The 13,680-nt window shown below is 46.1% G+C and overlaps 7 protein-coding genes and 2 non-coding genes across 9 annotated transcripts; 5 read left to right on the top strand and 4 right to left on the bottom strand.

Moving 5' to 3' along the window:
* Positions 1-558: 558 nt before the first annotated feature.
* On the top strand, positions 559-2,070 carry FPOAC1_006199 (uncharacterized protein; the record flags this gene model as incomplete). The annotated part of the gene is made up of 1 exon (XM_044850688.1): positions 559-2,070. The coding sequence occupies one exon, from the start codon at positions 559-561 to the stop codon at positions 2,068-2,070; it is 1,512 nt and encodes a 503-aa protein (XP_044709400.1).
* Positions 2,071-2,737: 667 nt separating this feature from the next.
* On the top strand, positions 2,738-4,187 carry FPOAC1_006200 (uncharacterized protein; the record flags this gene model as incomplete). Its single annotated transcript, XM_044850689.1, has 9 exons — positions 2,738-2,758; positions 2,808-2,854; positions 2,907-3,002; positions 3,048-3,089; positions 3,138-3,204; positions 3,260-3,300; positions 3,346-3,645; positions 3,697-4,035; positions 4,085-4,187. The coding sequence occupies 9 exons, from the start codon at positions 2,738-2,740 to the stop codon at positions 4,185-4,187; spliced, it is 1,056 nt and encodes a 351-aa protein (XP_044709401.1).
* Positions 4,188-4,383: 196 nt separating this feature from the next.
* On the bottom strand, positions 4,384-5,224 carry FPOAC1_006201 (uncharacterized protein; the record flags this gene model as incomplete). The annotated part of the gene is made up of 2 exons (XM_044850690.1): positions 4,384-4,775; positions 4,825-5,224. 2 exons carry the CDS (start codon positions 5,222-5,224, stop codon positions 4,384-4,386), a joined length of 792 nt encoding a protein of 263 aa, XP_044709402.1.
* Positions 5,225-6,516: 1,292 nt separating this feature from the next.
* FPOAC1_006202 (uncharacterized protein) lies at positions 6,517-7,443 on the bottom strand (the record flags this gene model as incomplete). Its single annotated transcript, XM_044850691.1, has 1 exon — positions 6,517-7,443. The coding sequence occupies one exon, from the start codon at positions 7,441-7,443 to the stop codon at positions 6,517-6,519; it is 927 nt and encodes a 308-aa protein (XP_044709403.1).
* A 1,046-nt stretch (positions 7,444-8,489) lies between these two features.
* FPOAC1_006203 (uncharacterized protein) lies at positions 8,490-9,437 on the top strand (the record flags this gene model as incomplete). Its single annotated transcript, XM_044850692.1, has 3 exons — positions 8,490-8,711; positions 8,763-9,298; positions 9,350-9,437. 3 exons carry the CDS (start codon positions 8,490-8,492, stop codon positions 9,435-9,437), a joined length of 846 nt encoding a protein of 281 aa, XP_044709404.1.
* A 463-nt stretch (positions 9,438-9,900) lies between these two features.
* Positions 9,901-9,993, bottom strand: FPOAC1_006204. The gene has a single exon. It is a non-coding gene; the product is annotated as a tRNA-Phe (tRNA).
* Positions 9,994-10,983: 990 nt separating this feature from the next.
* Positions 10,984-11,885, top strand: FPOAC1_006205 (uncharacterized protein; the record flags this gene model as incomplete). The annotated part of the gene is made up of 2 exons (XM_044850693.1): positions 10,984-11,104; positions 11,161-11,885. 2 exons carry the CDS (start codon positions 10,984-10,986, stop codon positions 11,883-11,885), a joined length of 846 nt encoding a protein of 281 aa, XP_044709405.1.
* A 360-nt stretch (positions 11,886-12,245) lies between these two features.
* On the top strand, positions 12,246-13,193 carry FPOAC1_006206 (uncharacterized protein; the record flags this gene model as incomplete). Its single annotated transcript, XM_044850694.1, has 3 exons — positions 12,246-12,529; positions 12,575-12,756; positions 12,802-13,193. The coding sequence occupies 3 exons, from the start codon at positions 12,246-12,248 to the stop codon at positions 13,191-13,193; spliced, it is 858 nt and encodes a 285-aa protein (XP_044709406.1).
* Positions 13,194-13,427: 234 nt separating this feature from the next.
* Positions 13,428-13,518, bottom strand: FPOAC1_006207. Its single transcript has one exon. It is a non-coding gene; the product is annotated as a tRNA-Pro (tRNA).
* Positions 13,519-13,680: the final 162 nt, after the last annotated feature.

A 13,680-nucleotide genomic window follows, 5' to 3' on the forward strand; every position in this document is an offset into this window, starting at 1 on the left:
GCATCCGAGCCTTCATCCCACCTCCCGAGACTCCTTTTCAGTAATTAGCTATTCTTCCTCTTCTAGTTATTACTTCCCCAGATTCAAATATGGCTTTGGCGACCGAGTTACGAAAACATGCTTGCACAATTTGTGCTCGTCGCAAGGTCAAGTGTGACAGATTAGATCCATGTTCCAATTGTCAAAAAGCACAAACACAATGTTCCTACGAAGCACCACCGCCACCTAAACCGCGCAAAAGGGCCGCCGATGAAGAACTGTTAGCCAAAATAGCTAAATATGAAGAGTTGATGCAAAAGAATGGTATAGATTATACCCAGTATGCCAATGTCTGGGTATCTTCTGGTGCGGGAACAAAGTTTGAAAAGGACACTTCAGCAGATGCTGATTCTCCTGGTCCAACAGAACTGTAAATAGCATATGTTCCTATATGATTCGGGTTTTATGAGCTGATAAATGTCACCTTCAGATGTCTTTGGTCAACTTTATGTCCAGAAGTAAGATACTGTCACCCTATCGCGTTATTTCCACTAACTTCATCAGCTAAAATACCCTCCAATGATGACTTTACGTCACAAGGAAGATCCCTTCCTTCAACCATCACCACCTTTAAGTTCAATACTGAACACGTCAAAACATACATACGAGTTTCACCCAGAGGCAAAGCATATTTACTTCCTCTGGCAAACATTTGTCGAGACTGTCAACCCGCTTATCAAGATCATCCATGTCCCAAGTTTGCAAAAGCGCATCCTTGAAGCCAGCTGGGACCCTTCGTGCATTGACAAGTCTCTTTCAGCCCTCATGTTTTCCATTTACACGCTCTCTGTCACTTCTTTATCATCAGAGAACTGTCTATCTTCCTTCGGGCAAGACAGAGGGGTTTTACTCATGCACTATCGAACTGCGACCCTACGAGCCCTGGCCGAGGCTGATTACATGGAGACCAAAACACTCGAGGTGCTCCAAGCGATGACTCTATTCATATTTTCGAACCCAGAGTCTGAAATGGCGAGTACCATGACTGCAGTTGTTATTAGGTTGGGGCAGATGATGGGAATTCACAAAACCGAGTCCGACACAAGGTTGTCCTTCTTTGAGAAAGAAATGCGGATAAGGCTCTGGTGGCAGATCAAAGGTCTCGATTCTAGAGTCCGCGCCGTTTCGACACCTGGGATTAAACTATCCAAAAGCGACTTTGGGGACTCGCGGGCCCCTCATAGTATGAATGACGCCGATTTGCATCCAGACATGCTGGAGCCTATTACAAAATACACTGGCCCAACAGAGATGACTTGCGTTCTGATGAAGTACGAGGTCACAAGCTGGATTCAATCATCGCCCCGGGCGGCAAAGGTTTTCGAGGGTATGGCTCCCGGCTTTACAAAACCTAGGACATCTACCAAGATTGAGTACGAAGCTATCAATGAGCTAGAGGCTATATATACCGAGAAGTATCTGTCAAAATTGGATAGGTGTGTTCCGTTTCATGATTTGACCTATAATATGGCAAATCTAGCCCTTGCTCGCATGAGATTCATGCTGCACCATCCACGAGGTCGATCGGTATCCGGAGAAGATGTGTACATTACACAACAAGAAGGTGACTTTCTCTTCGAAGCAGCGGTTTCATTCATCCAATACGTCAACCTGGGGTTTAAAAGCAAATTCTCATCTCATATCTTCACACACTTGACTTCAACATATCATATTGACGCATACATCTACGTTGTGAGCGAGCTTCGCAAGCGGGATTCGGGTACCAGAATCGATCAGGCGTGGAAATTGGTGGATGGTTTGTATACTGACCACCACGAGCTGATTGGGAATACTGAGAGTCCATTGTTCGTCGCTCTGGGTAACTTGGTTCTAGAGGCCTGGGAATCACGACGAAAGGTATTAACTGAGGCTGACGTTATACCGTCTTGTATCGAGTTGCTTTGGGCTAAGCGACGGGTTGCAAACGCAAGTGCTGAGGTACCAGTCGATGGAGTTAATGGTCTCGAAGGATGGGAGTTCAATGTGGACGACTTTGACTGGAGTTATTGGAACAACTTTATGCGTTTCTAGACGTGTTTGAAAGTAGCTCTCATGACGAACAAAACACCCAGGATTGTGCAGAAGCGACCCATAAAAGAACGTGAACATCTATAGTTATGCCTTTGCCGACACACCCGATTTGAGGGAAAGGGCATGGGAAAGTTTCGCTAGCATGCAGTAACCATTGCTCGAGTTCCAACAAATCATGATCAAGAATAAATCGTTGAGCTTGAGAAACCTGCATAAACCTTGGAAAGCAAGGGTCTCTCTTGCCGTCCTCGCATTAGCGTAGTTCACCCCGCGAAGAAGAGAAGAGACAAGATAGGACGAGAGGAGGGAGGAATGGATGGAAGTTCCCATCGGTGATTGGAGAATATGGGAGTTCCAGCAACCAGGCCTATGAATGGCATGTTTCTATGGCAGGTTAACCTAACTTGAATCTATCAACAAGTCAGTAATATCCCTTCCAACAAACATCTACCTCGTGATAATGACCCTTGTCTACTTCACCTGCAAAACTCAAAATGCTCCCCACCTGTCAATGCACCTGTCAGTGGACAAGCCACCAACAGACTCAATCTGACGTGTCACTTCCCCTCCTCAAGACCACAAAGAAAACTGGCATACATAAATATGTCATGCAGCCCCGCCTCGGCGAGTGGTGCGTTCCCAATAACTTCGGTTTGTAGGCATAAACATGGCGGCTCAAATTGAATCAGTAGGTTTGTTCAATCTAGTCTAATACAAGAGGTTGCTGACCAAGGCAGGATCCTGCTCTGGATCTCGATAATGAGACCGACATCAGTGCGGAGAGGTACGTGGTTGGCTCCCCTCGTCAGCCTGGTCCATTTGTTAATTAAAATCAGCGAGATTGAGTCTACGGCATCTATTACGTCTAGTATTTTTGAGAATCACTACTTTCAGGGTAGATCTTATGCGAACCCCAAGTATGGAAAGCATTGGTAAGATAATCGTGGCTAAAAACAAACAAAACGCTGATGGATCAGGGCGCCGAATGATGAAGAGCAACTGGAGGCACTTGACCTTATGTATTTCAACCGTTGTAACGTTCAATAAACAGTCACTGACTTCTACAGACACCATTGGTTAACGTTGATGCTTGACGATAAACTTTTCCTCCCACCGATAGGCGAGAACCCACAAGTAAGTTACGGAAGTTGAACTCAATTCAACCAAGTCATGTTCTAATTTGTGATAGAAAATCCTGGATGTTGGCACGGGCACAGGAATTTGGGCCATGTGAGTCAAGCAAGCTCTATCAGGAAGACAACTAACATGTAGTAGAAACATTGCGGATGAGTTCCCCTCTGCCACGGTGATAGCTACGGACATCACACCAAGCCAGCCCAGCTTTGTCCCCCCAAATGTCGAATTCCAGATCGACGACGCAACGATGGACTGGACTTTCGAACCTGAATCCTTTGATTTTATCCACATTCGGTTTATGCAAGGTACCATTGATGACTGGGACAAGTTCTATGACCAAGTGTACAAGTTTCTCAAGCCAGGTGGTTGGTTCCAGCACATTGAGCCTGATCTGCAGATGTATTCACAAAACTCAGTAGTCAATGTTGATGACGACCAGTACGCAGCCCATGCTCCCTTCTAACCTACAATTACTGACTAGGCCTACAGTATCTATACCCGCTGGGCAAATATTTTCAAAACAGTGGGCGAAAAAACAAACCGCACCTTTGATTTTTCCGACCAGAAGCTGGAGAAGCTCGCCAAAACAGCCGATTTCAACAATGTCACTCACCAAACACACAAGATCCCTGTCGGACGGTGGCCCAGGGATAAGAAGAAGAAAGAGCTTGGGACTTTTGCTGGTTTGGCGTTTAGTCAAGCGTTAGATGGATTCATAAAATTACCACTTTGTGAGATTCTCACGTGGAGTCCCGAAGAGATGCAGATTTTTGCGGTTGAGATGAGAAAGTCCATCATGGATCTCAAGACGCAGACTATAGGCCAAGTGTAAGTCCTCTTGTTATGACATCCCGAAGAAACACTGATAGTGTGGTAGGTTCAGTGTATATGGACAGAAACCAGAGTTGAAAGGAGGCTCTAATACGAGATGCTTTGCCGAAAGGGTAGACAACGAACGACATAACGACAGTCATGTTTGAACGAACTGATTTACTTTCTTCCTCACTGTTTTGAGATGGACTAGTTGTATCGTAGCACATTTACTCGCTTATCGTAAATATATGACATTAAATCTAAATTATATTTTTCTTCAAGCTTAGAAAAACCCCTCTATACAAATAAGTGACCTGACAAGTTATATGCAACACAATCCAAACACTCTTCCTCATGCACGACTTAGGCAGTGTTGTAGTACATCTCGATCTTCTTGATCTTGAAAACAGCGGTCTGCTTGGGAGGTCCGGCGCTCCAGCCCTTGTCACCGTTGGACCAGTTGTTCCAGATCCATGGGCCGGGCACGTTGGGGACATCATTCTTGGTGGACCACTTCTTGACACCGTCGACGTAGAACTGGACAAGGTCCTTAGTCCAATCAATTCGGTACTCATGCTCGGTGGTAGTGGGGTCGGAGGGAGGGAGGACAGCCTTATGGCTGGGCTCGCCATCACCATCTCGGTCCTGGTTTGTGAACCAGAGGCGACGGACTCCATCGTAGTTGGACTGGGAGTTGGGGTCCGAGAGCCACTCAATATCGGTCTCCTGGCTGTCGGACTGGTAGAAGAACATTCCTGGGACTTATCAGCAAGGGTTCAGTTCAATTGAATTGTTGGGACTTACCGTTGCAAACACCTGCAGGCTCGCTCAGAATGGCCGTCGTTCGGACAGACGCATACATAATGTTCTCCATCTCGGTGGCAATCTCAGCGGACTTGTAAGGCTTAGCCTTTTGGCCGCCTGGCACTGTAAGCTCCAGGTAACCATTGCGAGGCTTGACGTTGGATGATTTGAAGACGTGAGTCTTTCCAACAGGATAATCGCTGGCGTATAGTCCCTCAGGAAGAGTGTTGCCGTTGAATGTCCAGACTTGCTTGTTGGCAAACTTGGTAGAGCGGTCAAGAATGTAATGACCCCCTTCAAGCTTGGGAACAGGGGAGCGTTTAGTGGAACACTCTTTGGGTGCGGCACTCGTAAGGCCGAGGAGCGTCACGGCGACGGATAGGTAGGAAGTCAGATGCATGATGATATAGATATACAAATGATGATGATCCTGAACTTGAGGATTCCATTTTGACTTGGCGGACTGGACGTTTATATATATTGTAAATTACTTTGCTGGAAGGATTAGAGGATTTGCGGATGGATTGACATCTAGACCGTGCTGAAGGAATGATGCTAATGTCGGGTCCGGCTTAGCGGTGGGTAATTCGGGCTGAGCATTCCAGGGGTTCATGGGCCTAAGTTCAAGTAGCATGCCAGAGACAATTGGTAATTGTCTGTCTAGACTAGACTTTAGACAATCCGAACAATAAGACGGCTCATTTCTCGCGGGCCGAACCTCTGTGGCTTTCATCTTGGCATCCTGTCTCTCCTTGTTGCTTTCTACTGTAACTTTTGTATCATAGAAGACGTTTTAACAGACACAATTTCCAAGTCATCTCCTGTTTGCATCATCGATAAGCACTAGATCAAGGTTGAAACGGAGCATCAGCGGGTCTTTAATTTCCTTGTTGTAGACATGTCATTGGTCTTTCTGCGAGCATGAAGACTGCGGTCGCAAAGTGGAATCTCACGAGTCCGAGATGGCAAATCATGGAGAAAGAGGAAACGCAACCTTTCTGATTGAAACAAGACAAGCGCATGGTCCAGAAGCATCTTAGGTCTAGTCCAAGCTGTGGGATTCTTGGTGAACAATTGAGGCTGGCACGCGAGTCTATCCAATTGATCATCTCTTTGGAGAGTGATAGACTACAAGGCAGCTAGCGAGCTTACTGTCTCATCTAAGCATCCTTGCTAGAGTTGTTGACCTGCTGCGCCTGGTCAACCTTCATCACTTTACCTACAAAACAAACCATTCCAGTAGACTTTAGTCCATAACACCTAGCAAATGACAATCAAGCTGAGCCCTATTTTTTCGTGTTAAGACTGGCTGCAAGCGGTACGTCTAATTTTTTTTGGCTACAGAGGCTCGAATTTGTGTGAATTCCAGTACGTAAACCCTGTTTCAGCTGATTCCCTTCATATATCTCAAGCAATCCATCATACTCAGCCTCAATCCTTTGGGGCGGGCAGGCCCTGCTTCTCAATACGCCATGTCTTTCTGATTCCCAGCTTTTCTAACCAGTCATAAAACTGCACTGAGCATCAACTAAAGATAAGTTCGCAGAATCTTTGTCTGGTCACAATTCAGGACAAAATCCGTTTTATGTCAACTTTGTCGTTTGCATTTTGCATCTCCATCCATTGTACTTGGTATCTTGCCATGCTGAACTACGATTTCATTTTGAGCACTATAGTGACGACAATGTGAAGTTAATCATACCACAACTCTCTACGAGACTGTTCTATCATCCTCGTCCGGCAAGCCTCGTCGCAATACCCTCCCCACATCTTTATCGGATGACCAGATAAAAACTTGCCCTCATGCCGATGAACAGAATTGCCTGCAAATATCAGGCCTTCCAAAATTCGATGTCCGTGACAAGGGCTGCAACTTCCGAGGTGCAGTCGATGCCTAGAGTTGGCAAAGACAACAACGGGTTTCAAAATAGGCATAATTTTCTCGCTGCCTAATATGAGTCTTTCCCATGTCTCTTGTAATTCTCTGGCAAGTTCATTCTTTTCCCAATAGACTTTGAGATTCTCAAGGAAACATTCATCAGAGGAATGGAGTCGATCGTCACGGCGGGTTGTAACTTCAGATAGTAATGGTAAGAGGGAGATATCGTCAAGGTCGTAGACTCTGAAACCCGTACCACCAAGTTTAGGTTTGGCTGTCCATAGTATCCCCGAGAGGCCAATGTAGATTGTCTTAATCCGGTGATTGTCATATGCCTCTTTTCGCTTCACGAGGAACTTATGGAGATCCTCCAAATGTCTCGGTTCCGGCCATAATGTAGCAATTGCGTCTACCCTCTTATGCAAGGATGCGAGACTAACAAGTGCCGGTCGTCGTAAGGGAATGAACATGGTGCCGATAGGTATATCATCGATAACTTTCAGACTCTCTGGACACGTCTCTACCATGCCATGTGACGACAATGATAGGCCATCCAGGCTTATTCCCAAGTCGAGGTTGTTTAAGCCAGTGGATCTTGCCCCAGCTTTATCCATGACCGCGTTTCGTTCTCGCGGTGCTACCAATTCCCAAATCCGCAGTCTGATCTCCAGTGGGAGATTCGCGAAGCATGTAAACTCCCTCAAGTGATCGCTTGCCGTGGAACTGGTTGATGGATTCATTGCGGGCTTGGAGTGTGTTGTATTGTGTGTTTTTCTTTTTCAATCAAAATAGATTGGTGAATTTACAGAGTTAAGTGCCGCCTAGATCTTCTTCTTATGTTGCCCTCCAGTGATAACGTTCTCTTTCCTCGCTTTTTGACTCTGGGTTGCGCGGTAACTGGACCATTCCGAAGGCCTAACCTCTGCAAACTTTCCCGGTATGACGGACCACAGAGACTGCCGCTGAGATCCAATTGTATTTTTTCTCTCTTTGTACATACATGACATAGATTAGTTGACTGGGTAAGAATCGGACCTGTCTTATTGTCTTGTTTCAGAGCTTCCTCTTATGGATGGACGAATGGGCAGCAATACTCCTTGTTGTTATCTTTTATACCCACTCGCAGGTCGTTTTTACTTTGCTTCAGACTCTGTTTAGTAAGATCTTTTCCCCGGTGACTCAGGCCGGGGAGGGACCTCCACATACTTCCACTGCATGCTATAAAGCATCAATCACAGCTTTTTGTTTGACTGACATATCAGCTATTGGTTAGCAAGATAGTATGGTACCAATTCCCACGACACACGTTCTGAAAATAGGAAAGCGACATTTAGGTTTGATTTGGCATGGATTTTACCGATCATGACATTTATTACGTCCTGTAGACTGCTGTGCCGCTTTGATAACATGGTATCATCATCCTTCGTGGGTTATGATGGCACCACGAATTGGTGAGTCTCCAGACTGGAAGGTTTCTGCCTAGAAGTCTCAGTCTCTTGAGAACCCTTCGTCATACTAAAGGATTTAAAGATAATCGTAATAGCGAAGGAACATCTTTCCATTTCAGCTCTCAGGATCATCAATCCCTAGGATACACAGATTTCTGAGGGTTATCGCCAAGACTGAGACACAATATTCAACCATGGGCTTCGTGTCGAATGAGGCGCAGTTGGCGAAGGATTCGACGCTGATTTTCAATTGACAAGAAGATACAAAACAACGAGTGTCGCCAGTACATCAGTTATGATTAGTGGAACAGATCCACCACATCATTCAATCATACACGATGCATTTTCAATCAGCTCTTGCCCTGGGCCTTTTAGCTAACACTGTCACAGCTGCCCTCACGAGCTGCGGTACCAATGGCTCTAGTCAGGCTTTGAGGGGCCTGTCTAAAGAACTGCAAAATGAACCTTTGGCAATTCGCGGCCAGAGAAAGAATGTCGAGATTCAGACGTTTGTACATATTGTTGCAGCCAGCGAAAAGGAAGATGATGGATATCTTACTGTAGGTGCGAACTCTTGACATAATTTTACAAATGAACTGAATTTTTTGTAGGAAGAGACTGTCAAGAGTGAGATCAGCCGACTGAACGAGGCTTATAAGCCTTGGGACTTCTCCTTCAAGCTCGTGAAGACGACCAGGATCATTAATGAATCTTGGGCGGACAACTATGGTGATTCACCCTTCGGGAACGACACTGAGCCTGACATGAGAGCAGCTCTTCGCGAGGGAAGCTACCAAGACTTGAACCTATTCTTCGTCAGAAACATGGTCCCTAATGGCAAGTGCGAGCTCCCTGTCCCAGATGTGACAGACGATACTGTTCTCTGGGACGGCTGCATCATGAGATCTGATAACCCTGGCGAGCTTCCCCCCACCTTTGGCAAGGTCACTATCCATGAAGTTGGCCACTGGTTAGGCCTTGAGCATACCTTTTTGAATGGTTGCGAGGAGCCAGGAGACTACGTCGAGGATACCCCTTACGAAGCTTTCCCTGTTGGGGGTGATTCCTGTGCCGAGCCTGGCCGCAATACTTGTCCCGATAAGCCTGGTCTGGATCCTGTCGACAACCACATGACATATGTCAAACAGTAAGTAGTGGATAATTTCCCACGATAGACTGGAAGACTGACAAAGAATAGTGATTGTGGTCCGCTGAGGTTCACGCCTGGTCAGGCTGAACGAATGCACAAGATTTGGAAGAAGCTTCGTGCGAACTCGGCGATTTAGTTCTAAACGATGCATTGAAAGACAAGAACAGACTGCGTAAAGAAGAATAAAAAGCAGTCAGCTTTGGATCAAATAAAACGAGAATAGAGAAGCATGGTGTCCGGTGAAGGAGCTAAACAAGGAACCAATCCCCGGCTCCCGGTAGAATTCAGAATAGTATCTTGGACATAAAAAAGTTAGATTCCAAAATTGATATGGGTGTTCCTCGAAGTTTAATGTGATGTCGAAAGATGCAGCAGCTTCGTCACGAAAAATAGGGCTCTTGGAGCCTATTATTTGAAGGTTTCCGAGGCGTAAGTCCCGAGGTATACATAGATAGATAGGGCTCTTGGAGCAACCTTAATCTCACACAAATACAAAAGCACTGTGAGACAGACCTGCTATGCAACTAGATTCCAAAATATTGTTCAACGGACGGACCCAACGCGTAAAAAATGAGTACCAAGTGCAAAAAGAAATAGTATGCGGTTTATGTGGATCGAACACATGACCTTCAGATATCGAATGATTGAAGTTTGACTTCAGTCTGACGCTCTCCCAACTGAGCTAAACCCGCTGTTAGATATTGAAAATGGCCAGTGTAGTCTCTATGTCGTGCACCGTCTCGGATCCCAGAGAACTGACGGGGGGTATGCTAATGTTACAAGACATCAGCATAGAGTGTATTTACTGATAATTTTAATATGACGACTGTTTTCTATTAATTAGATATTAAAGCATACTAGATTCAATAAATCATACTGGATTCTTATTATTTCAACTCTGATAATATCGTTAACCTACCTAGTGGTTAATCCCTAAATTTAGTTATCATGACTTAACATGAGGTTCAAGTGTACCTTCTGCTAGCCATGAAACTCGACACTATTTCCACTGGCAATTCCCCTAAAACAAGGAAGCATACTTTATAACCCTACATTTTACTAGAGCTAGATTGATGCTACGGGTGTAAACAGTCAGCGAAACAGTCGACGCCCTTATCCAGCCATTGTTATACATGATTCCTGACGGCTGTCCTGGTCAGAACAGATTATAATCTTCAACTGCAGAGCCTTCAATCACATACGACCATACCTATCAGAGAACTCGGGATCCCGTCCGCTCTCCCATAGATAAGCTGGTAAGGGGCGGATTAGTAGTTGGGTCGGTGACGACCAGCGAATCCCCGCTGTTGTATGTTCTTCTTTTTATCCTTTTTGCCCTCTCCAACAACTGGTCTTTGGCTCTAGGCTCTAGAGACCGACCCGAACTCATATCTTCCATGATCCCTGATAACTGCAGTACAGATATCCTTTTCCTGTATGGCAGAATAGTTCATCATCGGAGCAATATCGAGAGTTCAGTACCAATATTCATGCCACGGAGACAATCCCACAGCTTTACAAACTTTAAGCCAACGGCTAGCTCTGATAGATCCTCTGCAGTCGAATAAAACATGGCGTAACTCCGTTATAGCACCACTGTTGGAAGCATGGTTCTGAGTTCGGCGAACGGATTTTAATCACAACTTCCCGTTAACTCCGCCAGCATCAACCACGCAGGGAACATGCAGCAATTACTACTTATACTACGGCAATTTTGTGCCGCAATCATCTCGCTGTATCAATACACTGTCATCGCTCGTTCCCTTAAAATGTCCAAGTACAAGAAATTCGTTCTAATCACTGGTGAGTAGACCATGTCCGCAAGATCACCGAGTTGCATCATTGAGTTTGATCTGTAGGCGCCAATCAGGGCGTCGGCTATGAAACGGCCAAAAACTTACTTCTATCATCCGTTGACTACCATGTTATTATTGGTAGTCGAGAAGAAGCCAAAGGCGAAGCGGCGGCGAGTGAACTTCGGTCGCTGGAGCACATCAGAGGAACGGTCTCTAGCATACAAATCGATGTAACGGACGATAGATCTGTTGATGCTGCAGCTCTTCATATTACTACCGAATGGGGCCGGTTGGATATTTTAGTCAACAACGCTGGTATCATCTCTATGGCCAGTCCCCCAACCCGCGAAGCCTTCCGCTCTATTCTTGAAACCAATCTCATAGGAGCACTCAGCGTCACTGAAGCCTTTCTTCCCCTTCTTCGAAAAGCAGAACATATGCCTCCACGACTCATATTTGTCACATCAAGCACAGGTTCCATCACTCATGCTGCCAACCCGAGCTCACCATACTACAGTGGGTATGCTACAGAGTATCGAACTAGTAAGGCTGGTTTGAACATGCTTATGGCGATGTATTATGCTCGGCTGAAGCCAGAGGGCTTTTTGGTTTTTGGCGCGGACCCAGGGCTATGCGCAACTAACTTTACGCACGACGCGGAATCTCTCAGACAACGAGGAGCGGCGGAACCAGCTGATGGAGGAGAACGTGTAGCCTGTGTTATCAGGGGTGAGAAAGATGAAGCTGTTGGAAACGTGGTAGGAGTGCATGGTGTCGTTCCGTGGTAGAGTTGAGTATACTTTTTCGGGTTAGCCACAAAACTTCCGGGTTACTTAACAGAATGAATTTAGATTATCTTGAGTAGGTCTCATTCTGTATCTACCTATGCACCAAAAGCCTGCTCTGTATTAGACATGCACTGTCAGATAATATCCACAATTGCTGACAACCTCCTTCAACTGCTTACTGGCGATCCGAGGCGAGCTAGGTAGCTCTTGGAAGTTTAGCGGGTCGAAGGATAAGCCAACCTCACTCTCACCAGAGCCCGGAGATCTTAAAATGGGTCTTTTATTTACTGTACTTAACTGACAGAAACCCCTCCTTGCTTATCGTCTGACACTTGTCCATATCAAATACATATCAGAACCATGGTTCTAACGTGGTTCATAACCGGTTGCTCCAGCGGCTTTGGAGAGTCCTTTGTTCGTCAACTCTGCGCTGCAGGCGACAATGTTGTAGCGACAGGAAGAAATGCCGAGACAAAGCTTTCTCATTTGAAAGATACTGGCGCGGCAATCCTTGACCTAGATGTTGCGGCACCTCCTGAGGTCATCAAAGCCAAAATCGACGAAGCTTGGGGCATCTATGATGGAATCGACGTTATTGTGAACAACGCCGGTTTTATTCTCAGTGGGCCGTTTGAAGAGCAAAGGTTAGCACCCTGACCTTTTGTTTGACGTGACTGACATGGGAATAGTCAAGAGGATCTGGAAAGGTCATTCCAAGTCAATCTGCATGGGCCCTTGAACATCACTCGTGCGATATTGCCGTATTTCAAAGGGAGAAAGTCTGGGACATTGCTCTATGTCAGTTCTCAAGCTGCGTGGCACTCCGATCCTGGTGCATCCAGTTATTGCGCCAGCAAGTTCGCCTTGGAAGGTAAAATTCACCGCACCATATATCCCTTCATAGCTAACATACCAGGTGCCGTGGAATGTCTCGCCAAAGAACTTGCAATAGTAGCACCAACCTTGAGAATACTCATCGTTGAACCAGGATACTGCCGTACACCCGTCTTCGACAAAGTGCAGTATGTTACAGGAGGTGTGCCTGAGTACTCTCAATTCAACGAAGCGGTTCGAAGTGGTGTGGCTACATTGTCGGCAACTTCGCCAGGGAATCCAGAGATGGCTGTTGCTCGGATGATTGAGCTGGTGAAAGGAACCGGGTTTGCGGAAGGAAAGCCAGTGCCTCTGCGTGTGCCACTGGGCTCAGACTGCTGGGAAAGAGTAAAGGGCAAGTGTGAGGAGACGTTGGAAATCTGCAAAGAATGGGAGGGTATAGCTAGGAGTACTGACTACAAGACAGAGGTGTAGACTTGAAGCTACAAGAGAGGCTGGAGTCGGTGGGTGGAGGATACGATGATAGACAACTCGGAGCTTCTCTTTCTTTGGTAGTTCATCTCCCATACATAGTACTGAACGGTGGTTAACAGGCCAGGAGCAATTGAGTGCAAGGGGATGATGCTAAGAACCACGAAAAAACGCGGTTGCTAAACACGCGTTAACAGCAAAAAGAAACAGATCAACAGCCACAAATGGCAAAAGGGAGGGTCTGGCCGGGGATTGAACCCGGGACCTCTCGCAAGCAATGCTATAGGGTTTTCCCTAAGCGAGAATCATACCACTAGACCACCAGACCGGTGAATATTGGATAGAAGAGGATGATCAAATTTGTAATTATGTTCTTCTCACATTGACAACGTCTCCTGTCCTTCATTAGCGCGTGGGTGCCTGGCTGAACTGGTCTTGGACCAACACCACGATTCAAGCCTAACCCACTGGAGAATGGCTTGTCTCCTTT

The sequence above is a fragment of the Fusarium poae genome, chromosome 2, assembly GCF_019609905.1.
Source record: "Fusarium poae strain DAOMC 252244 chromosome 2, whole genome shotgun sequence".
NCBI lineage: Eukaryota > Fungi > Ascomycota > Sordariomycetes > Hypocreales > Nectriaceae > Fusarium > Fusarium poae.